Below are 26251 nucleotides of genomic sequence, written 5' to 3'. Positions count from 1 at the left end.
ATTATCTTTCCTCTGGGGAACCGGTCATCCGAGATTTAGACTGACGGTGCTACAGAGCCCTTGGGGAGAGGGGGGCCTAGCTTGCCCTGACCTCCATTCCTATTTCGTGGTGGCTTTGTTATCCCACACCCACAACTGGCTGGTCTATGATGAGTCCAACGCAGCAGTGGTCCTTGAAGCAGCACATCCTGGGTCATATGAGGCGCTACAGAACCTACTTCACTGGGGTCCCAGAGCTCCCTTCCCTCTTACAACGGCAATGGGAGCAGTCATACGGGCATGATTGGAGGCAAATTCCATGCGCCCTATACCTTCTGAACACATATCTTCGCATAGCCCTCTTTGGTTTAACCCGCAATTGTCCGAATTTATGTCCATTCCCGACCCTAGTATATGGGCATGCAAGGGCATCAAATATATAAATCTGTTTTGAAGGCCCACTACAGACTTTTCACAGGTTGAAACAACAATATAATTTACCTAACTCACACTTGTTTAGACTCCTACAGCTTAGGCACGCCTTTAAAATACAGAGATTAAACAAATCCTCCTATGCAAGTTTTACATGTTTATCTTCACCCCTTGCTCATCTACAGTCTTCCAAAACAAACATATTAAACAGCATCTCTCAGCAGCAGAAAGCAGGGGGTGGAGGTCTGATGTCACACACACTGCAGAGTTAGAGCACAGGGCCCCATGAAATCTGATAGCTGATTGGAGGGAAGTTACACACCCCGCTCTTCACAAGCTCCAAAAAACATACAGCTGAGTCATGTAGATAACACAAGCAGGGGGGACCAGAGAGGAACCACACTTGGTACTTTGGATTCAGGTTAGTACACACTATAGTGGGATGTGATTTGTTAATTTTTCATGTCTGAAGTTTACATTTATGGGGCACATGGCTGGAGTACAAGAATATCCTTTTTGGGGATTGTATTGTTACTTGTATGGGTTACAAATGATTTACCTGAAAGTTCTAAATCTGTGTTTCTGTTGATTTGGGAGAATGGTCCCACTAGTGTGTATGTGGGTTGTTTTTCTTCTTGTTCTTGTTCCTTCTAGCCTGTGCAATGTACACTGAAATGCAAGATTCTCATGCAATACTGTAACATGGTCATTGTCGAGATATGTAACATGGTCATTGTCAAGGTGATCTGGCATGACCACCACAATCACAGCAGGCAGTTTTCCCTAAAGTTGTAGATGGTTGTTAAACTGGATTTCCAAAATTGTGTGTATATGGCTATATCTAAAACAAATTACTTGCCAAGAGAAGTTTTTGTAAAGCACAAACCTTTCAGTGACTCCTTGAGTGGAGATGAAGCGGGCCCTTTGGATCTCATCAGCCAAACGTCCCTTTTCTTCTTCCAGCTTTGCCAGATCTTCAGGAGGTCGCCTTTGCTGACTAATGAGCTGCAGGTCTTGTAGTAGGGCCTCTTTTTCCTTGATGAGTTGTATATGGTCCCTGTCTGCATCAGCCATCCCAGGCCATGCTTCATTTTCCAGGAGAGCCAGTTGGTGCTGTATGCTGGAAACCCTAAAATTTTTATATAAACACATTTAAATGAGCATACTGGGTATACATTCCTATACCATTGACATCTGCAAAGTACTCAGGAGTTGCCTAAATCAAAGTTTAAAGATGTCCCCTCATTTTATGGAGATAGGGAGAGAGCTTTAAATGACTCATCCTTTTATCTATTCTGGACCTGTTCTTGTGCCAATAAACACTTCTCATAAGCCCCATTCTTTTACGTTTTTTTCCACAGAATTATTTTTTTTTTTTTAAAGTTAAATAAAAAAAATTAATATGACAGTACACAAATAACGTTCGGATATACAAAAAAGGAAAATAAAACACAAATACAAAGAACACCTAATGAAATAGATTAAACTTTTAATGATGTTCAATGAATAGTAACTGATCTAAAAAAAAAAAAAAAACAACCCTAAAAACTGAAAATCATTTTCTTTTCATGCAAAGCCTAATGCCGCGTACACACGATCGGAATTCCAGCCAGAAAAAGACCGATGAGAGCTCTTCATCGGAAAATGGGACCGTGTGTATGCTCCATTGGAATTTAGCTGTCCGAATTGCCGCCAGCCAAATATTGATAGCATGTTCTCAATTTTCCCGACGGAAAAACTTCGGTAATTCTGATCGTGTGTATGCAATTCCGACATGCCAAAAATCACACATGCTCAAATTCAGCTATGAGACAGAAGCTATTGGCTACTGAACTTCCTTTTTCTAGTCGCGTCGTACATGTTGTACGTCACTGCGTTATAAATTTGGTGTGACCATGTGTAGGCAAGACAGCTTGAGCCGAAATCCGTCGGGAAAACCATCAGAGCTTTTTCCGACAAGAATTCCGATCGTGTGTACGCGGCATTAGTGTTTTTAAGGGCTCCTTCACAAGTACGTGTCCGTGTACGGAGCCCGTTTTGCTTAGCTGGGGATCGCTCCATCGATCCCCGCTGAGCAGGCAGATGACAGGTCCGTCTCTGCACACTGTGCCGGGACAAACTGTCAGAGCGCCACTCTCCCCTATGGGGGATCGGATGAGGACAGAACGGAGAGTCCATCATCACCCGATCTGATGACGGATGGAAAAATAGTTTTTTTCTCCGTCACACTTTTTCGGATCGGTGCGGGTCGGATGTCAGAGGACATGTCACTGCTGACATCCGACACTCCATAGATCTATGGAGCGTCCGTTCAGGTCCACCTAAAAAAACTGACAGGCGGACTTGAACGGACAGTCCGTGTGAAAGGCCTTAGGCCGCGTACACACGCGGGGACTGTTCGCTCAACTTTGTCCGCTGAACAGTGTTTCAGCGGACAGTCCGCTCGTGTGTGGGCTTCAGCGGACAGTTTCAGCGGACAGTCTGACGAACAAAGTTTTTCGGAAATTCCGTAAAACTGTCCGCTGAAACTTGGTTTGAGCGGACAGTCCACCCGTGTGTAGGCTTGTTCGTCAAACTAAGTTCCGCGCATGCTCAGAAAGGATTTACACGCCGAAGGTTGCATTGCAGTGTATAGGACGTCGTATTTCTAGTCCCGTCGTACGTGCCGTTCACGTCATCTCGCAAGTTTCAGCGGACTGTTCGTTCGTCGTGTGTGGCCAAGTCCGTCCATGCTAATTTTGAGCGGACTGTCCGCTCAAACTGTTTGACGAACAAAGTTGGGCGAACAGTCCCCGCGTGTGTACGCGGCCTTACAGAAAATGGGGGAAAAAAATCATTCAATAGTACACCCACTTATATAAAAATACTAAACCGTTAATAAAAGATTGAAAAACCTTACTATTTAGGAGAAAGGTCTAATGGAATTTTAATTTCTTTAATAATAAAAAAACAGCATTTGCTGGGCAAGGGTGAGGTGTAACAGCAGAAATCACATCCTCCCTTCTCTGTCTACAGTAATAGGAAACTACAGTTCCCATCAAGCACGGGGAATTGTAGTGAATGTGGCACACAGGGCTGCAACAGAAAAGAAACAAATTGCCCTGACATGCTGTTTTTAATACATAACTATATATGGCCACATGCCCAGTTTATCCAATGTAATCCACTCTAATTAAACATTATAATTCTTCCTCCTCTAGGTTTGCAATTTCTCTACTGCCACTTGTGTGCTCCCGTGTTATTATGTTCCCGACCACAACAGAAGAGGAACAAAGCACATGGGGATGCTGGCTTACATTGCTAACTAAATTTGGGCATGTGGCCATATCTGGTTAGTGATAAAAGCCAGCATGTCCAGCCCCTATGTTTCTATTCTGTCACGGGCTGGGGAGGAGTCATCGGTTGCTATGACACAGACAGCCGCCCATGTCCTAACAACTGATGACTTATAGAGTCAGGGTGGAGGGGCAGAGACTCCTGGCCACGAGAATATTGGACGTGGGAGAGACCCAAAGTGTCCTCAGCTGTCATTTTTAGGATGCTGCCTCCATGGGCGGTACAGACTGGGAGTCTCAGACTCCTAAGTCTGCCCACTACAGTGAACAGGGAACTACAGTAGGGATATGATAAGACCGGTGGCAGGGGAATGCAAGGCTAAGAGGCCACTAGTCTTACAAAAAGGAATCACAGGGAATTAACTATTTGATTTAAAAATGAACTGGCTACAACTACTGAGCTAACCAGATGACAAGATGAATGACATGTTCAGTGAATATAAGAAAGCAGCAACAAATACATGTAAAGACGTTTTAGGCCAGAGTTCAGATTTAATGCATTCTATGCATTTAGGTTAAAAACGATAAACAACCTATGGTCTTATGGTTGCCATGTTCAAGTAGTTCCTCTGGACATATGTCATGGGAGTAATTATTGAAATAAAAAAAAAATTGAAAATGGATGAAATTACATTGTGTATACGCTGAAAAGATTGATACTATATACAATCCTGGGCAAGAAACAAGCTACGTGCTAATTCCAGGGCAGTGGAGCCTCTGTGAGTAAGATGAATAATTTGCAACTAGTATGCTGTTGGCAAGTCATGCAGAATCTAACAGAAGACTGAAGCCTAATGGCAGTTTTTGAAAATGAATGAAAGTGGAAACAGAACAACATATGCCTGATATTTCTGTGCATTGAGATCATGAAGGTACCAGCTACTTCTGAAAAGGTCACCTAAAGTAGACTTTAATTCAAAATGTGAAGATTTATAGGGAACATCTAGAAATATTAACTGTGCTTAAAGATATGTGTCTGCTACCATGTTTTTGTATGAAAAAGTATACTCTTCTCTTGGTATTGCTTTCTTTGTGTGAATTCCCCAGTGATCCTGCCAGTCCCTCTGCTTTACTATTAAAAACTGACAACACTAAACAGGAGAACATGCCATAGTCAGTTCTCTAGCCTGCTCTCCTTCAATGATCAGACTTGTCCTGACTTGCTCTCTCTGCACAGCCTTTTACTGGGAAGCTCAGTGTGCTGCTGCTTCTCCTCCCCCCAGCTCGTATGCAGCTGAGAACAGAAGGAATGTGATCACATATAAAAAAAAAGGAATCACCAATGTTTTGCCTTTCATTTTTATTTTAAACTGAATGGGTTGTTTTACCAGGTGATCGTTTTAAATAACTTTAGGCAGCAAGACTCCTTCCTTTTTTTTTATTCCTCCAGAAAAATAGTGCACTTCCCAGCATGTGACTATGCCTAGACACCCCAGTTTTGTAACCCAACAGTTTTATATCCGCAGTGTTAGCTTACCTAAGGCACTGCTGCCTATGAGTGCTAGTCTCATGAGATTTGAAGTGATATTGGTGAGGTTTCCACTGTGATGCTCATTGCTATTCTAGGGGCCTGTTGAAGAAGAAGCTGAACCGAAGGACCTGCATGTTCAAGGATCTCCCTGCTTCTGTTTCATGCATTCTGCTTATCTGTGTTTTCTCTATCTCTCCTACTGCCTTTTAATTTTTTCCCTAAAAGTCATCATATCACCAGCTATCGAGGGTGTCACCTCACCTATCAACCATTTTGACTCAGATATTTATTGACCCCTTTGACTCCCAACCATTTTATCAACCCCTTGGATAGTCCGACTCTGGGAAGGGCAATTGTGTGGGGTGGGGGTAAGGGGGGGGGGGGTGGAACAGGTCCATATTGAATCCTGCTATGAGATAAGTGAGCACTGGTCTAAGCCTGAAATCCTCCCTATCACCCATTGAAGTCTATGACTAGCTTCAAGTCTATTGACAACTTAGACAAATATTCTCATTTTCAGCTGTGGCACACATAATAATCGGTGATACTAAAAAATTATCACAACTGATGGCACTTTCTCTTTAATGAAAATGCATAGTGTGCCTTCTAAAAAATGTAATAAATCTACTCTCTTTTGGCGCTAGAATACGAATATTTGGCCAAGAGTAAAGCATCGTATCCTGATACTTCTCAGTTTCCACAGGAGTAATGACATTACATATGTCCAGGAAAAAAAAAAAACTCTCCCAGAAGAAAAGAAATCTTACACAGTTTATTTCCTACTTGCATCTGGAAAGAATTTGGATCACATGTCCCTCAAGGCAAATTTTTTCTTGAAGAGTGCTTAAAAATCTTCTGAATTAAAATAGGAAAACAGAGGATACGAAAATCATAACTGGTTGTGGTTGCAGTGGCAAGAGAAATCAAACTGTTGGGAAAATATTCAACCTCATAGATAGTGTGCATGACTTTAAAGTGGAACCTTTTTTTCTACTAAAGTCCTGCTAGATCACTTCAGGCTGGCCCCTTTTGCAGGTATAGGTATTTTCTACATTTTGTCATGTTTCAACCAAAAATGTAAATTTATTTTATTAGGATTTTATGTGGTAGACCAACACAAAGTGGCACATAATTGTGGAGGAAAATGATAAATGTTTTTCAATTTTTTTTTACAAAAGTGTGGCATGTATTTGTATTCAGCCCCCTTTACTCTGATACCCCTAACTAAAATCTGGTGGAACCAATTACCTACAGAAGTCACCTGATTAGTAAATAGAGTCCACCTGTGTATAATTTAACCTCAGTATAAATACGGCTGTTCTACGAAGCCCTCAGAGGTTTGGTGGAGAACCTTTGTGAACAAACAGCATCATGAAAGCCAAGGAACACACCAGACAGGTCAGGGATACATTCGTGGAGAAGTTTAAAGCAGGGTTATTTTATAAAAAAGTATCCCATGCTTTGTACATCTCATGGAGCATTGTTCAATCCATCATCTGAAAATGGAAAGAGTATGGCACAACTGCAAACCTATCAAGACATGGCCATCTCCCTAAACTGACAGACTGGGCAAGGATCGCATTAATCAGAGAAGCAGCCAAGAGGCCCATAGTAACTTTGGAGGAGCTACAGAGTTCCACAGCGCAGGTGGGAGAATCTGTCCACAGGACAACTATTAGTCATCCACTCCACAAATCTGGCCCTTATGGAAAAGTGGCAAGAAGAAAGCCATTGTTGAAATAAAGTCATAAAAAGTCCGCAGTTTGCGAAAAGCCACATGGGGAACACAGCAATGGAACATCATGTGGACATAGGTGCTCTGGTCAGATGAGACCAATATTGAACATTTTGGTCTAAAAGCAAAATGCTATGTGTTAGAATGGCCTAGTCAAAGTCCAGACCTAAATCCAATTAAAAATTGCTGGTCATAGACATTCTCCATCCAATCTGACAGAGCTAAACTATTTTGCAAAGAAGAATGGGCACGCATTTCGCTCTCTAGATGTGCAAAGCTGGTAGAGACATACCCAAAAAAGATTTGCAGCTGTATTTGCAGAGAAAGGAGGTTCTACAAAGTATTGACTCAGGGGGGCTGAATATAAATGTAGGCCACACTTTTCACATATTTGTTTGTAAAAACATTTGAAAACCATTTATCAATTTCCTTCCACCTCACAATTATGTGCCACTTTGTGTTAGTCTATCACATAAAATCCCAATAAAACACATTAAGTTTTTGGTTGTAACATGAGAAAATGTAAAAAATTTCAAGTGGTATGAATATTGTTCAAGGCACTGTATGTAAAAAAAAAAAAATTATAAGTGTCTATACTGTTTAAAATCCAATAATACATTGTTTACCCTGCTCTGCACATGCTCAATTGCTCTGCATTTTTAGGCAGTGTGCCGAAATTCTAAAGGTCAATCTGCTGACAGCCTTAAAGAGGAAGTAAACCCTCCTAAACATGTTTAGCTTGTTAGATAATACTTGATAATAACTTACTTGTCACATTTTCGTAAAAACCGTCGTTTACATTTCCGTGACGTCAGCCGCGCTTGCGCAGTGTGGTCGTGCGAATGCGGCGTATACTGTATTGCCGACTTTCATCTTCCTGCCTCTCTGCCTTTTTTTAATACGAGGCATTCTCCTCATTGCGGCAGAGGAGAAGTCTCGCGTTGTAAAGCTATCCCTGCTCTTCCTGACACTCCCCCTTGTGACTGAAGACGTCACGCAGGGGAATGAATCATAGAGCAGAGGAGAGGAGAGCAGAGCAGATCAGAGCTTGTTGTGACTGTTTACTATATTGGTCACATGCTTTGTTGCCTTAGTAACGGCAACCGAGATCGAGGCTTGGTTAGGATTTCTATTGACGCTACGGCGCATGCACGAGATTTCCGGAGTGAAATCTAACTAAGGGCGGAAATGACGTCCGGAAAGGACGTCAAAGCCAGAATTTGAAATGGCGCGGGCGATACCCGGAAGGGGGATAGTTTGGAAACTATAAAAAAAGGTATTTACAGCGCTCGTTTTGAGAAATAACATATATAGGATGAAGGCTGATGTACAGTAGAAAATTGGAATTTTTTTGGGCAGGTTTACTTCCTCTTTAAAGTGTAATTAACCACATGCCGACCAGCTCACAACAATAAACGCCGGCACAATGGCACGGCTGGGCAAATGGGCGTACAGGTATGTCCCCTTTAAGATGCAGCATTGTGGGCGCGTGCGCTCACCTGCTGTGTGCTCCATGACCATGCCCGCGGACTCAATGTCCCCCAGGTGCCCACAATCATGTCACGGAGCGGAAGAACAGGGAGATGCCTTTGTAAACAAGGCATTTCCCCATTCTGCCTATTGACATGACAGAGATCCACTGCAGCTAGATCCCAGTAGTCTGCAGCTACTATTTAAAGCTCAGTGTCAAATGCATGCTACAGCTGTGGCATGTCAGAGGGACTGATCATAGCAGGTCTGTTGATATATTGTATTTTTGGGATCTTTTCTCTTAACTTCTCTGTGGCTGTTATACCAAATTGATATGAATTATCTGTTCTTGTGAATTGGCTGTTTTAAGCCATAGGCTTTCCTCTTAAATTAGTATATTTTGCCAGGAAAGCACAGTACCTTGGAATCTGGTGATCAATAGTCCTGTGGTAACCCTGTTGTCTAGGCTCTTCTTACTAAAGCTATTAATATACTAATATATCTCCCCATCCACGGAAGTTATGAGTCTGTCTCTTGTCCAATGTTGTTTCTAGATTGTTATGTATTGTGTCCCCTGGAGACATCCTCTCTAGATAGGGGGGTGATAGTCCATTAACCCTTTGAGGTAACTCTGTGCTATTAATTGTTGGTGGGATATATTATCTCTATTACTAACTAGGCACATTTGATGGCTGTTTCCCTTATTTTTTTATTTTATTTTCAAGTAACTGCTATGCTAAGGTGACCAGATTTTTAAAATGAAATCCGGGGACATTTTTTTTTTACCAGTAATGGCGGCAATCAGCGCTCTCTGCCCATCGCCACTGCCGCCTGCCTCACAGCCTGTCAAGTCTTACTCTCCAGGCCCCGGCTACTACTGGGTGGGGATCGGGGGGGGGGGGGGGGGAAATCACCAAGGAGATAAGCAGGTAGGCGGCTGGCCAGGACTTGAGCCAAGGAAGAAGAACATGCGAGCAGAGCTGGATGGGCATGCACCCGAAACTAAAGAAATATTCCCTCCGCTCTGACCAGCACATGATCATCAGAAAGGGGCAAAGATAATGGAAAACAATACACTCCCCTAAGCTAGTAGGAGCGGCAGAGTGTGTGTGTGTGTGTGTGTGTGTGTGTGTGTGTGTGTGTGTGTGTGTGTGTGTGGTGTAATTCAGATTTTTTTTTTATTCTGCACTGACTGTCTTTAAAATTGCCCCAGCCCCTGTTCAAATCCAATCCGGGGACAAAACCAGGGACAGACTTGGTCTAGGGACAGAGTCCTCAATCCAGGGACTGTCCACAGGAACCAGGGATGTCTGATCACCCTATGCTATGCTATCCTGAGTCCAACTGACCTATAGATGCACACCTGCTAGGCTCCAGTGTGATAAATGCAGTGCACCCTCAGCTGAGTGAGTACATGCTAAAATGAATGCTTGTCTTCTCCATTGTTTCTATTATTTCAGCTTGCTGTTCTTGACAGCATTTTTATCATCAATTGTTCTATGTGATATAAATTTTTGCCCTACTATCTGGATATTCGCAGTACATTGGTCATTTGGGATGGTGCGGAACATGTCACATGTATGAAAATCTGCTGTTCTGTGTGAGTGGCTATCTCTTGCACCATGTTTGTATCTCTACTATGTGGAGATCTCAACCTTGAGATATATATGTATGTGCCCACTGTTAATATGTGAACTATGATGATGTCCCCTTTCTTACACAGAGTCCATCTGCTTGTTCTCAGGCGACTAGGTCCTGAAGAAGCGAAAGCGAAACGTTGACCAGCCTTAAACAAGCACTAACAGGGACTATATATACAAATCTATATGCGATCTTTTCAACTGTTACTGTCTTTTTTATTCATGTTAAATAAATTGACTATTTTTCTAATATCATTTTGTATTCCTTTTCTGGTACATTTACGCTTATTGCAATTTTTTTTTACCAAAAATATGTAGAAGAATACATATCGGCCTGAACTGAGAAAGAATTTTTTTTCTATATATTTTTGGAGGATATTTATTATAGCAAAAAGTAAATTTTTTTGTTTATAGTGCAAAAAATAAAAAACGTAGAGGTGATTAAATACGATCAAAAGAAAGCTCTATTTGTGGGGAAAAAAGGACGTAAATTTTGTTTGGGTGCAACATCACATGACCGTGCAATTGTCAGTTAAAATGTTGCCATGCCAATTTGCTCTGGTCACGAATGGGGTAAATCCTTCTGGGGCAGAAGTGGTTAAAGTGTTTGTTACCCATATTCCTGATATTCGCTTGCTGTACCATATACTTGTGTTATATTAGTATCCTATTCTTTGTTTTGCTTTGTATGAAATCCCTGGTATTCCTGCTAGTCCCTCTGTTTCTGTTTAAAAACTGACCACACTAAGCCCCTGTACACACGGTCGGACATTCTGCCAACCAAATCCGTTGGATTTTGTCCGACTGATTTTTTCCGACGGATTGTGTCCGAAACTGTTGCATACACACGGTCGGACCAAGTTGTCGGAAAATCCGATCATTCAGAACGTGATGACGTTATTTCGTTACAACTACGTTCAGGCTAGTAGCCAATAGCTTTGGTGTAGGAATTTGATCTGAGCATGCGTGCCACTTTGTCCGATCGGAATTCTCTACACATGATCGGAGTATGTCTGATCGGACCAGTTTGTCGGAAAATATTTCCAACAAGTTGGAAAATTTGGTCCGACGGATATTCCGACGGAATTAGTCCGATGCATACCACACACAGTCGGATTATCCGACAACACGGTCCGATAGGACACATTCCGAAGGATTCTCCGACCGTGTGTACAAGGGCTAAGAATGAGAAGCAGTTTGCTAGCTGTGCTTGGAACTCAGCCTGCTCTCCTCCAATGATCAGACTTGTTCTGACATGCCTCCCCTGCACAGCCTTTCACTGGGCTCAGTAAGCTGTTGCTTCTCCTCTCCCCAGCTCTTATTCAGCTGAGAACAGAGGGAATGTGATCACTTATAAAAAATAAAGGGGGAAAGGGGTATTTATAATTTTTTAAATATCTATACACAAATGTTTTGCCTTTCATTTCTATTTTAAACTGTCAATCACTTTAAACCCTACTATCCTTCACAGCAAAGGCAACTGCTTCTGTTTGATGTGCAACTGCCATGGTACTGCACATGTGATCAGTTATGACATCAGGCATTTGATGGTTTGACAGTTTGGTTAAGGAAACAAGCAAATGTGACAGTTATCATTCGTGGCATTCTAGGACTGTAACGGATACACATCGATGGGTTTAGTTCCGCTTTATGATTTACTGCTGTTCAGAGGCTCTGGGCTTCAACAAAATGGCAGCCTCTAGCAAGATGAAATAGCACACACAAATTTTGGTATCATAATTATTAATGTGGAATGTATGTTTCTTGCTAAAGAACATTATTTTCTATCAAGTTGTTATGGGTAAAGTTCCACTTTAAGTATAAAAGTCCTGCCAATCTAAAAAGATGGCTTCCACTAAGGCAAAATGGCAGAAAGTAATATATCTACGCACAAGCTTTTGTGTATGCTGTAAATATCTACGATTTACATGAGATCACAAGAAATTATATTTTTGCTTTCTTTTTATTAGCCATACAGTGGAAGTCAAAGTAAACCCATGCATAGTGATATCTATAACCTACAGTGCCTTGCGAAAGTATTCGGCCCCCTTGAACTTTTCAACCTTTTGCCACATTTCAGGCTTCAAACATAAAGATATAAAATTTTAATTTTTTGTGAAGAATCACCAACAAGTGGGACACAATTGTGAAGTGGAACGAAATCTATTGGATAATTTAAACTTTTTTAGCAAATAAAAAACTGAAAAGTGGTGCGTGCAAAATTATTCGGCCCCTTTACTTTCAGTGCAGAAAACTCACTCCAGAAGTTCAGCGAGGATCTCTGAATGATCCAATGTTGTCCTAAATGACTGATGGTGATAAATAGAATCCACCTGTGTGTAATCAAGTCTCTGTATAAATGCACCTGCTCTGTGATAGTCTCAGGGTTCTGTTGAAAGTGCAGAGAGCATCATGAAGACCAAGGAACACACCAGGCAGGTCCGTAATACTGTTGTGGAGAAGTTTAAAGCCGGATTTGGATACAAAAAGATTTCCCAAGCTTTAAACATCCCAAGGAGCACTGTGCAAGCGATCATTTTGAAATGGAAGGAGTATCAGACCACTGCAAATCTACCAAGACCTGGCTGTCCCTCTAAACTTTCAGCTCAGACAAGGAGAAGACTGATCAGAGATGCAGCCAAGAGGCCCATGATCACTCTGGATGAACTGCAGAGAACTACAGCTGAGGTGGGAGAGTCTGTCCATAGGACAACAATCAGTTGTACACTGCACAAATCTGCCCTTTATGGAAGAGTGGCAAGAAGAAAGCCATTTCTCAAAGATATACATAAAAAGTCTCGTCTAAAGTTTGCCACAAGCCACCTGGGAGACACACCAAACATGTGGAAGAAGGTGCTCTGGTCAGATGAAACTAAAATCAAACTTTTTGCCCACAATGCAAAACGATATGTTTGGCGTAAAAGCAACACAGCTCATCACCCTCAACACACCATCCCCACTGTCAAACATGGTGGTGGCAGCATCATGGTTTGGGCCTGCTTTTCTTCAACAGGGACAGGGAAGATGGTTAAAATTGAGGGCAAGATGGATGCAGCCAAATACAGGACCATTCTGGATGAAAATCTGTTAGAGTCTGCAAAAGACCTGAAACTGGGACGGAGATTTATCTTCCAACAAGACAATGATCCCAAACATACAGCAAAATCTACAAAGGAATGGTTCACAAATAAACGTATCCAGGTGTTAGAATGGCCAAGTCAAAGTCCAGACCTGAATCCAATCGAGAATCTGTGGAAAGAGCTGAAAACTGCTGTTCACAAATGCTCTCCATCCAACCTCACTGAGCTCTAGCTGTTTTGCAAGGAAGAATGGGCAAGAATTTCAGTCTCTCGATGTGCAAAACTGATAGAGACATACCCCAAGCGACTTGCAGCTGTAATCGCAGCAAAAGGTGGCTCTACAAAGTATTAACGCAAGGGGGCCGAATAATTTTGCACGCCCCACTTTTCATTTTTTTATTAGTTAAAAAAGTTTCAAAAATCCAATAGATTTCTTTCCACTTCACAATTGTGTCCCACTTGTTGGTGATTCTTCACAAAAAATAAAAAATTTATATCTTTATGTTTGAAGCCTGAAATGTGGCAAAAGGTTGAAAAGTTCAAGGGGGCCAAATACTTTCGCAAGGCACGGTATTGCACATAACTGCTCTTCACAAGAAAGCCCACAATTTCATTTCATTTTTTAACTGTATAAGAGATATGCCCTAAAATACTAGTGGCTTATGTAAAAATGGCTAGCTTTTGTCCTAAATGTTAATTTTTTGGAATATCAGGAACCTGGTATGAACGATACTCCTTGTAAAAAATAATTTGGCAAGGTATTTTGTGGGCTAACAGAAGTCCCAGAATTTACTAGTAATATAACTGATATAACTGATAACTGATAAGCTATAGTTTCCAAAGCTAGTAGGTACAACTTAATGATACATTAGGGTTTACAAGTACCACATCAGAAAATCAGGAAATAAATGTTGCAGAGAACAGTGGTAAGGCAAGGTTAAATGTCAGATATGATAATATATTTGCCCATGTAGGGCCACCTTTAAAGCTGAAGTTTAAGAGGAAGTAAACCCTAATGGGTTTACTTCCTCTTTTTTTCCCTGCAAAGGTAAGGCATAATGGACTACTATGCATCGCATAGTAGCTCATTATGTGTCACTTACCTGACACAGGAGCCAGCGAAGTCGCCGCTGTCCCCTGTAGTCCGCCGCATCCATGTTGCTGGTGGCGTCTCGCAGCTCCGATGAATCACAGCGGCGCAGCCGCGATGACGTCACTCCCGCGCATGCGCACGGGAGTCGCGTCTCGCAGCTCCGTCGCTGCCATACGGCGAAGCCGCGATGACGTCACTCCCGTGCATGCGCATGGGAGTCGACAAATTAGGCAAATCCATTCTTGGATTTGCCGCATTTAGTGCGCCTGCGCGCCGCTGTCTACGGCGCATGCGCCGTAGACAGCGGTGCCCATTTTCGGGCAAATATCTCCTAAACCATATAGGTTTAGGAGATATTGCTTGGACCTACAGGTAAGCCTTAATCTAGGCTTACCTATAGGTCCAAGTTGTTTGGAAGGGTTTACTTCCTCTTTTAGGTATAACAAATTTCCCATAGTTATATTGATCCAGCTTGGACCAATGTACAGTTGTGCTCATAAGTTTATATACCCTGGAAGAATTTATGATTTCTTGGCCATTTTTCAGAGAATATGAATAACACAAAAACTTTTCTTTCACTCATGGTTAGTGTTTGGGTGAAGCCATTTATTATCAATCAACTGTGTTTACTATTTTTAAATTATAATGGCAACAGAAACTAGCCAAATTATGCTGATCAAGAGTTTGCATGCCCCAGTTCTTAATACCATGTATTGCCCCCTTTAACATCAATTACAGCTCGAAGTCTTTTGTGGTATTCATGGATGACACTCTTTATCTTCACAGATAGTAAAGCTGCCCATTCCTCCTGGCAAAAAGCATCCAGTTCCTGTAAATTCTTGGGCTGTCTTGCATGAACTGCACGTTTTAGATCTCCCCAGAGTGTCTCAATGATATTGAGGTCAGAAGACTTAGATGGCAACTCCAGAACCTTCACTTTATTCTATTGTAGCCAATCACAGGTTGACTTGGCCTTGTGTTTTGGATCATTGTTAGAATGTCCAAGTACGTCCCATGCACAGCTTCCTGGCTGATGAATGCAAATGTTCCTCCAGTATTTTTTAATAACATACTGCATTCATCTTGCCATCAATTTTGACCAAATTTCCTGTACCATTGTAGCTCACACATCCCCAACACATCAGCGATCCACCTCCGTGTTTCATAGCAGGAATGGTGTACCTTTCATCAAAGGCCTTGTTGACTCCTCTCCACATGTAGTGTTTATGGTTGTGGCCAAAAAGCTCAATTTTGGTCTCATCACTTCAAATTACTTTGTGGCAGAAGGTTTGAGGCTTGTCTCTGTGCTGTTTGGTGTATTGTAAGCAGGATACTTTGTGGCATTTGTGTAGTAATGGCTTTCTTCTGGCGACTTAACGATGCAGCCCATCTTTCTTCAAGTGCCTCCTTATTGTGCATCTTGAAACAGCCACACCACGTTTTCAAAGTCCTGTATTTCACCTGAAGTTATTTGTGTTTTCTTTGTATCCCAAACAATTTTCCTGGCAGTTGTGGCTGAAATTTTAGTTGGTCTACTTGACCGTGGTTTGGTTTAAACAGAATCAATCATTTTCCCTTCTTAATTAGACTTTGAACACTGCTGATTGGCATTCTCAATTCCTTGGATATTTTTTTTATATCCCTTTCCTGTTTTATACAGTTCAACTACCTTTTCCTGCAGATCTTTTGACAATTCTTTTGCTTTCCCCATGACTCAGAATCCAGAAACATCAGTGCAACACTGGATGAGAGATGCAAGGGTCTGTTAGGAGTCCAGAAACTCATTGACCTTTTATACACACACACTAATTACAAGCAAACAGGTCACAGGTGAGGAGGGTTACCTTTAATAACCATTCAAACCCATTTGTGTCAACTTGTGTGCATGTTATCAGGCCAAAATAACCAGTGTATGTCAACTTTTGATCAGGGTCATTTGGGTAGTTTCTGTTGTGATTATGATATAAAAAGAGTAAACACAGTTGATTGATAATAAATGGTTTCAGCCAAACACTAACCTTAAGTGAAAGAAAAGTTTTTGTGTTATCATTCATATTGTCTGAGAAATCATAAATTCTGCCAAGGTAAGTTAACTTATGAACACAACTGTATACCTGTTGGTTGATGTCCTACGTACTCTGCAGTGTTATCTAAAACAATATTATTAAAGCAGATCCCCAAGTTTCATTTAACTTTCAATCGTTTGTGACATCATCAGCCTGCCTCTCCACCTCAACCAATCAGTAGAAGCTGGTATAAAAGAGAGGGTTGGTGTTATGTAGTACAAATTTACTTCATGTTCTAGGGTAACAACACTTGACCTGCATGAATGCTGTACTGAGTCTAGATACACTTTACATCCAGAATAATAATAATTCATACTTTGCATTGAAATAATGCAAAGGTACCAGAATATAAATATGGAAGCTGCCAATGCTGACTGGTGTCCTGACACCTCCTATGTTCCTGCCTTTTCTAGATCGGTGACCAAATATCAAAAGGTAGCACAGACCTTCAAAAAGAAGTAATTCATGGCAGTATACATATTTCTAATGTAACTGTGGTGTTTTTTTTTTTTTTTTTGCTAACTGTATTCCTGGTTTTAACTGTCACACACACACAAAAAAAACTATTGTTAGCACTACAGTGCTGGCAAAAGCTGGGTCTGCAGATTGGAGCAAGAGTAATAAATAAGCCCAAACTGTTATGTTCATATGCTGTGCAATAACAATGAATAAACAAAGCCTACTTATCTTTATTGGAGGCAGGCTGTTCTTGCAAAATTGCTATGAATGATAATCTCAAACACCTAATAAAGAAGGAAATTCAGCCCTGTGCCTAAGTGATTTACACTTCTGATAGCCCATACTTATTACTCCAGTCTGTTAATCATTCATTTGTGACTATGCAACTTACTATGCATCCAAGAAGCCCTTGCATAAAATTTGGTTTATAATCTCTGGTATATAATACAGTATATGCTCTAAATCAGTAGCTCTGGTTCCTAAGTAAACTCTAGACCAGTGTTTGTAATGCCGCGTACACACGATCAAACAATCCGGTGGAAAAGTCCGGCAAACTCAAGTCCGTCAAACAATCCCCCCGTGTGTAGCCTCCGGCATACTTTTTTGACCCGAAAGTACGGCGGACTTAGAATGCAGTGTTGCACTCCAATCTTCCCGCCGGACTCGCATTTCGGCGGACAATCCGGCTGTGTGTATGCCAGTCCGCCGTACTTTTGAAATGAGCGGACTTTTCCCGCCCGGAGAAAAGTCCAATCATTTCGTGCGGGTCTCCAGGTAGGCGGGGCCCGCGAAGGAGACGTCGCTGGCCCCGCCGCCTGGTATGGACTTAAAGGGGAACCCCAACGCCGAAAAAAATCGGCATGGGGGTCCCCCCCAAGTCCACAACAGACCCTTGTCCGAGCACGCTACCTGGCCGGTCAGGAAAGGGGGGCGAGCGAGCGCCTCCCCCCCTCCTGAGCCGTACCAGGCCGCATGCCCTCAACATGGGGGGTGCCTTGGGGAAGGGGGGGCCACGCGGTCCCCCCACCCCAAAGCACCTTGTCCCCATGTTGATGAGGACAAGGGCCTCTTCCCGACAACCCTGGCCGTTGGTTGTCGGGGTCTGCGGGCGGGGGGCTTATCGGAATCCGGGAGCCCCCTTTAATAAGGGGCCCCCGGATACCGGCCCCCCCACCCTATGTGAATAAGTATGGGGTACAATGTACCCCTACCCATTCACCTGTAAAATAAAGTACAAAAAAAACACAACACACAAGATAAAATAATTTATTGCACAGCTCCGGGGGTCTTCCGTCTTCGGGGGTCTTCTCGCCGGACTCCTCCGCTATCTTCTTGTAGCTCTTTTACTAGCGGAGGAGCCCGGCATTCTTCTTCGTCGCCGCGGCCTCTTCTTCCGACTTCGGGGGTCTTGTCCCCCTCTTTGGTTCTTCTGCCGGGCCACCGCGCCTTCTTATAGCTCTTTTACAGGCGGTGGCCCGGTCTTCTGTCGCCGCCGCCGCCGCCTTCCGTTCTTCTTCTTCTTCTCCAGGAGATGTTGACTCGACGATCTCTCCGGCCGCAATGCCAGGGACGCGCTGCGCTGCCACTTATATAGGGACAAGGGGCGGTGTCACATGGGTTGGTCACATGGGTTGATGTCACATAGCGACAGTCCCAGCATCCTCCGGGACTGTGACATCGTAAGGGGGCGGGGTCACCATGTGACACCAACCCATGTGACATAAACCCATGTGACACCGCCCCTTGTCCCTATATAAGTGGCAGAGCAGCGCGTCCCTGGCATTGCGGCCGGAGAGATCGTCGAGTCAACATCTCCTGGAGAAGAAGAAGAAGAAGAGCGGAAGGCGGTGGCGGCGACAGAAGACCGGGCCACCGCCTGTAAAAGAGCTATAAGAAGGCGCGGTGGCCCGGTAGAAGAACCGAAGAGGGGGACAAGACCCCCGAAGTCGGAAGAAGAGGCCGCGGTGACGAAGAAGAATGCCGGGCTCCTCCGCTAGTAAAAGAGCTACAAGAAGATAGCGGAGGAGTCCAGCGAGAAGACCCCCGAAGACGGAAGACCCCCGGAGCTGTGCAATAAATTATTTTATCTTGTGTGTTGTGTTTTTTTTTGTACTTTATTTTACAGGTGAATGGGTAGGGGTACATTGTACCCCATACTCATTCACATAGGGTGGGGGGGCCGGTATCCGGGGGCCCCCTTATTAAAGGGGGCTCCCGGATTCTGATAAGCCCCCCGCCCGCAGACCCCGACAACCAACGGCCAGGGTTGTCGGGAAGAGGCCCTTGTCCTCATCAACATGGGGACAAGGTGCTTTGGGGTGGGGGGGCCGCGCGCCCCCCCCTTCCCCAAGGCACCCCCCATGTTGAGGCCTGGTACGGCTCAGGAGGGGGGGCGCTCGCTCGCCCCCCCTTTCCTGGCCGGGTAGTGTGCTCGGACAAGGCTCTGTTGTGGACTTGGGGGGGGGGACCCCACGCCGATTTTTTTCGGCGTTGGGGTTCCCCTCTAAGTCCATACCAGGCGGCGGGGCCAGCGACGTCTCCTTCTACCTGGAGATGCGCTCGAAATGAGCGGACTTTCCTCCGCGTGTGTGGGCGAGTCCGTTCATTTCAAAAGTAGGGCGGATGGTACGGCGGACTTAGTACGCCGTATTAGTCCGCTCAAAAAGTGCCGTGTGTGGGCAAGTAGCCCGTTCGGAAAGTCCGACGGACAGTCTGGTGGGAAGTCCGCCAGACTAAGTACGTCGGACATACCGCTACGTGTGTACGCGGCTTTATCCACAGTTCCATGAAACCCTAGATTGTCTCCCAAGGTTGCTAGAGGTTCCTTAAGCAGTGAGCAATAGTGGATTGATCTACCATCTACACCAGGGGTACTAAATTAAAATTCACGGGGGTCCGGTCAGTAAAATGTTCTTCCCGCAGAGGTCCGAATATCATATTGGTCACGACTCAGATCCTTCACATTACAGCCTCCCGTGCACGTCACAATTGTTTTCTATTGCCCTTGTAGATACCTGGGGTTTTCTAGGGCAGAAAAACCTAGATCTCTGCACAAGTGTGGACAAGCCCTTACACATCAGTGCCCTCAGTCCCCCCTTCACACCACATTCCTCCCTTTTACATCACAGTCTCCCATCAGAAACCCCTCAACCCATTACAGACTCATCACAGTGTGTCCTTTTAAAGACCCCCCATCACAGAACCCCCCCACCTCATTACAGACCCCCCCATAAACACAGATCCCCCATTACAGATCCTCTTCACCACAGACCCCCCTCCAGCACAGATCCTCACTCCATCACATATCCCCCCATCACAGACCCCACTCTATAACAGATCCCCCCCTAATACAGACCCCACTCCATCACAGATCCCTCTATAACATATCCCTCCATTACAGACCCCACTCCATCACAGACCCCCCCCCCCCCGATACAGATCCCCCTCCATCACAGATCCTCCATTAACGGCCCCACTCCATCACAGCCCCCCCCATTACAGACCCCATTCCATCACAGATCCCCCTGCATCACAGACCCCCCCATCACAGACCCCCAAATACAGACCCCATATCACAGACCTCACTCCATCACAGACCCCTCTAATACAGATCCCCCTCCATCACAGACCCCCCATTAATGACCCCACTCCATCATAGGCCCCCCCATTACAGACCCCATTCCATCACAGATCCCCCCCTAATGCAGACCTCACATCACAGACCCCACTCCATCACAGACCCCTATTACAGATCCCACTCCATCACAGACCCCCCATTACAGATCCCACTCCATCATAGACCCCCTCCATCACAGACCCCCCATTACAGATCCCACTCCATCACAGTCCTCCCTCAACATTACAGAGTCAGACTGTCCCTTTCATCATCGCAGCATTCCCCCTTCCTCCCCCTCCCCACACTGCCCTACCTTATTCACACAAGCCGGGAAGCACGCATAGCAGGTCCGGACAAAGGGCGGGACTTTTCAAGTTAAAGGGGGGTGATTGGTTGCTGGGACCGCCCCACTGCCTAGTAACCAATCACCCACTTCGTAACTTAATAAGTCCCACCCTTTGTCCGAACCTGCAGCACTTCCAGGCTTGTGTGAATAAGGTAGGGCAGTGTGGGGAGGGGGAGGAAAGGCGAGTGATGCAATGATGAAAGGGAGACACCTGCCAAGCCTCACATGTAAATCAAGGATTTCAGCGGCAGAGGCAGGCTGGCAATCAGGCAGGGGGGGAGAAAACACACAGGCAACTATTTGCGAGTCTGCAGGCCGCATATGGCTGCTTCTGGGTACGGATTCGGCCCGCGGTCCTCCATTTAGTGATGCCTGATCTACACTAACCATCAATTCAATGGGGCAATTTTCCGCTAAACGCCAATGTAAAGGGTCGCTATTACATTGACCAGGGGCGGCTTGTCCTTTAAGGGCGCACAGGCGCCGCCTCTCCTTTCCATTGCCGCAGCCACCCCCTATCCATGACTGAAAGGACAGGCAATCCTATTGGATGCCCAGGAGGAGAAGGAAGGAGATGCATGGCAGAAGCCAACGTGATCCACAGGAGGAGGAAGGAAGAAAGCTGCCACTTGCCAGACATGCTTCCCGCACACCGCTTCCTAGATGGGGCAAGTGTGGGGCGTTGATGTCCCCAATGTCCTCCTGGAGGAGTGTCCCCCTCCCCCCAAAAGAAAACTCACCAGCCGCCATGACATTGACCACTAATGTTAGAGAACACCACAGTTTTTACAGTGTGCTTTCTTTTCTACAGTTAATTTAAAGAATGTTATTAAAAATAAGTAGGAAGTTGGTAAAAAAAAAAAAAGATGCCCTGGGTGTCTAATACGCTAGGTACAACCACTTATTCTTTTATTTAGACCTTTCTTCAATGTATTGTACCATGAGCTGTAGCTATAATCCTGTTTAGTAGATGTTTGCCAAGAACCTAAAAAATTATTTCAAGGGTTCCAAAGGGTAAAAAAGTAGAGAAAATCTGCCCTAGAAGATCCCAGCACACCTCAAATTGACTTCTCATTATGACATCAGCTGCACCATCGCTTACATGTATCAGGAAACCCAATGAGTTCTTCTTGCATGGTTAATGTCCAAGAACCCCTGCATGTAGCACTACTATATGATTTACCCTAGGGCCTAGTTACATGCTTGGCAAGAGGGAACAAACATGCATGTCCTCAACTGCATTGACACAGACAGCAGGATTCGGCCCAACCCTCTATCAATCTATCCAATGAGGAGAGAGAGAGCGCCCGGGGCCGCTGCGCTTGTGAACATTGCTGGATCGGATTGGGATCAGGTAAGAGAGGGAGCTGCAGCACAGAAGCTTTTTTACCTTAATGCATAGAATGCATTAAGGTGAAAAACCCAGAGGCTTTGCAACAGCTTTAATAAAAGTATTAGTAGAGTTAAAACACTTAGGGCCTAGGTACTTGGTCTTATAATATCTGCTGAAGGGAGGAACAGAGTTTGGACTGATCTTCCTTTCAGTAGAGATCATATGGCACTGACTATGATCCTCAGGCATCAGGCACAAGACCAGCATTGATGGGAACCTAAAGGAGCATTTTCTTTAGGAAAGATATACTGTATATTACAGTCTAATTATATCAAGAATCTTCATATAGATTTGTAAGACAGTGGGAATAAGTGAATGCCTTCTGTTTTAAAAGGTCAAACTCTAATTTGGTATTTTATGCTGCTTTTAAGTGACTTAAATGGTCTTTATAGAAAAGAAAAGTGGTAAATGATAGAATTGGCCTATAAATAATCACCTGAACAATATTATTGTTTTCTAAAACAGAACACTGAAATACCATCCTTTTTTCTAACATGTGGTATATTTAAAATATATTTTTCAAATACTAGTAGTAGCATAGGTTTACTTGCTGTTATTATTAATTATGAGTTTTTGTTAGAAAAAATAAGCTAAAAAAATAGTTTATGAAAGCATCTGTATAAATTATCAGTTGGGCTTTATTATCCATCGAGGCTCTCACTGAGCTCTGCATTTATGCAGGAAAGCTGGTCTTTCCCTTGCGACTTCCTCTGCCACTCCCTGACCTTCAGCTTTTTTATATGTCAGGAATTCCTTAAAAAAAAAAAAAAGCTTCCAGTTAAAATTACCACAGAAAAAATGTGTTTATCTCTAAGGCCTCTTGCACACGGTAATGATGTTTGAGCAGCAGCATTTCTGGCTGTAATTTCAGGCATTTCAGTTTACACATATTCTCGTGTATGCATATTCATGAATACAATTCATTCCTTAAGAAAAAAAATCTATGTATGTTCAAAATATTTATGCTCATATTTCCGTGTATTTGCACGTACCAACGCAAAAAACTGACCGGAAACCAGATTTTTTATTTTTCTTTTATTTAAGAATATGCAGCACTTGTTTATGCACCTGTGTGTACAAGCACATTGTAAACAATGGGCTGCATTTTGAATCTGTAAAAGAAAAATCTATACCAAGTTTTTTTTTCTAGCTGCAGTGTGCAAGAGGCCTTTAGCCTTAACACAAGCGGTGCTGAAGCTTTCAAAATTCATACCTAAAAAACAGCTAAAATGATCCCATAAAAGTAAATGTTCACACCTGAAAAATAAAGCTACCATTATCCTGAATTTAACCCTAACCATAAGCCTGAGAAAACCCTAAATGTAACCCTTATTCTACACCTAATGCCGCGTACACACGATCAGACTATCCGGCGGACAAGCGGACCTGACCACACACAACCGGACTTTTCCGGCAGACTAGGTCCGCCGGACTATGGCGGGAGTCCACCGTACTTTTGAAATGAGCAGACTTCGGCGGCAACATCGAGACGTTGTTGGCCCAATCACGTGGTATGGACTTAAAGGGGAAGCCCTACACCGAAGGCGACAGAAGACTGGGTCACCGCTAGTAAAAGAGCTAAAGGAAGAAAGCGGAGGCCCGACAATAAGAACCGAAGAGGGGGACAAGACCCCCGAAGAGGGGGGCGGCGACGAGGAAGAAAGCCGGGCTCCTCCGCTAGTAAAAGAGCTAGCAGAAGATAGCGGAGGAGTCCGGTGGGAAGACCTCCCAAGAAGGAAGAAGATCCCCGGAGCTGTGCAATAAATTATTTTGATACCTTGTGTTGTGTTTTATTTACATTTTTTTCACCAGGTGAATGGGTAGGGGTACATTGTACCAATACTCATTCACATAGGGTGGGGGGCCTGTATCTGGGGGCCCCCTTATTAAAGGGGGCTCCCGGATTCCGATAAGCCCCCCGACTGCAGACCCCGACAACCAAAGGCCAGGGTTGTCGGGAAGAGGCTCCTGTCCTCATCAACATGGGGACAAGGTGCTTTGGGGTGGGGGGGGCCGCAGGGCCGCAGGACCAAGTCTGTCGGATAGTCTGATTGTGTGTACACGGCATAACTCTTATGGCTAAACCTAAAGCTAATTCCTAAACATAACTTTTAACCCAAAGTCTCAAACCTAGGCATTAAGATATTAGGGGGAATTCAATAAAGCTGCTGCAGTGCCTTTCTGGTGGTAATCCCAACTCAGATTTTTTGAAAGTGTCTCGCATGCGTTCTAAAAGTGGTCCAGCATGAGCCAAATTCAAATACAAGTTCTTGACGGGTATATGAATTTGGTGCATTATTTTAGAATGCATGTGACACTTTCGCAAAATCTGCCTGCGCCAGCGCCAGTCTTTATGAATTCCAGGGACTTTCCCCTAATGCATGGGTGCTCAATCTGTGGCCCGCCAACTGTTGCCGAACTACAAGTCCCATCATGCCTCTGCCTTTGGAAGTCATGCTTGTATCTGTCAGCCTTGCAATGTCTCATGTTTTGTAGTTTCGCAGCAACTGGAGGGCCACAGGTTGAGCACCCATGCGCTAATGCCTATACCTAGTTCTTTAAATAAAGGCACATCTAAACTAATACTTAAAGTGGGTGCATCCCCTAATTATAATGCCATAATGAGGAATGTTATTACAATAAAATAAAAATTATCATGCCAATAACAGCATAATAATATTTAAGGTTTTCTTGCACAATAATAAAAAGCTCTAATGAAATCTGGGCCCTATCTAGCCTGCCAAAAACAATTGATTTGCATATATAGTTATGATTTTGGATTTAGATTGTAATGATGAAAAAAGACCAGTTGCCATTTAAGAAAACCAAGCTGACATATTTATAGAAATTAAATAAGTATTCAGAACAGGAGAAACATTGGCAGGCTTCACATATTACTCCATAAAATGATCCTAAACAATGTTGACAGGTCATCTTCAACAACCTCAAAATGGTCTCCAGAATTCCACTCTTGTTCTGAGAATCAGTGCCCAGTTTTCCTATGAGCCCAATGAAAATAACTTTATAGATGTCAGAGGTATTGCCTGCAAAAACTTCTGACAAGGCAAAGGGATAAACTAATTCAGCAGGGATAGTAAGAATGAAAGGACACAGATGTAACTTAAGCAAGTGCGTCACCAACTCTAAATAATAAGTGAAGAGAAAACAATGCAGTGCCTATACCCCGATGCACCCTATAACATTTATTAAAGTGTCGATTCACCGTTGGCTAGATGTTTTATAGCAGTTCCTGGCTTGACCCACAGAACTAAAAAAAAAACAACATATACATATACACACACACACACACACACACACACACACACATACACACATTATATATATATATATATATATATATATATATATATATATATATTAATTAGAGCTGCATAATTAATCGTTAAGGAATCTAAATCGTGATTCAACTCTCCTCAGGATCTTGAAACAGCATTTACCGATTCTATGTAACAAGTGTACGGAGTTCCTGCTCACTTCTGACAGCTATCAAAAAATAAAAAATCCAGGCAGCCTGCCAAGGTTATCCCAACATAGGAGAAAAAGAGAAACATTGTAACATAGTTCTTTATATAAAAGGAATGAACTCCGGTCTGTAAATGAGGTCACTTTCACCACTTAAAGACTAAACCTTTTTCTGATACTTGTTGCTTACAAGTTAAAATCACAATTTTTTGCTAGAAAATTACTTTGCTAGAAAATTACTTGGAACCCCCAAACAAAAGACCTGAAACTGGGACGGAGATTTATCTTCCAACAAGACAATGATCCCAAACATACAGCAAAATCTACTTTGGAAAAACATGTGGAAGAAGGTGCTCTGGTCAGATGAAACTAAAATCGAACTTTTTGCCCACAATGCAAAACGATATGTTTGGCGTAAAAGCAACACAGCTCATCACCATCAACACACCATCCCCACTGTCAAACATGGTGGTGGCAGCATCATGGTTTGGGCCTGCTTTTCTTCAGCAGGGACAGGGAAGATGGTTAAAATTGAGGGCAAGATGGATGCAGCCAAATACAGGACCATTCTGGATGAAAACCTGTTAGAGTCTGCAAAAGACCTGAAACTGGGACGGAGATTTATCTTCCAACAAGACAATGATCCCAAACAT

At 43.5% G+C, this 26251-nt stretch overlaps 1 protein-coding gene across 1 annotated transcript in view; it reads right to left on the bottom strand.

Moving 5' to 3' along the window:
• The window catches only part of WWC3 (WWC family member 3), a 274579-nt gene that overhangs the window by 59419 nt on the left and 188909 nt on the right, over positions 1–26251 (bottom strand). Inside the window, exon 9 of the mRNA XM_077480846.1 lies at positions 1298–1540. Within this exon, the coding sequence (XP_077336972.1) occupies positions 1298–1540 (243 nt within the window). The remainder of the gene's footprint in view (positions 1–1297; positions 1541–26251) is intronic.

Source organism: Lithobates pipiens, unplaced genomic scaffold, assembly GCF_037356315.1.
Source record: "Lithobates pipiens isolate NorthernLeopardFrog02 unplaced genomic scaffold, aLitPip1_a1.2 Scaffold_16, whole genome shotgun sequence".
Taxonomy (NCBI): domain Eukaryota; kingdom Metazoa; phylum Chordata; class Amphibia; order Anura; family Ranidae; genus Lithobates; species Lithobates pipiens.
Note: the sequence above shows the minus strand (reverse complement) of the source record. Positions and strands in the feature narration are given on the sequence as shown.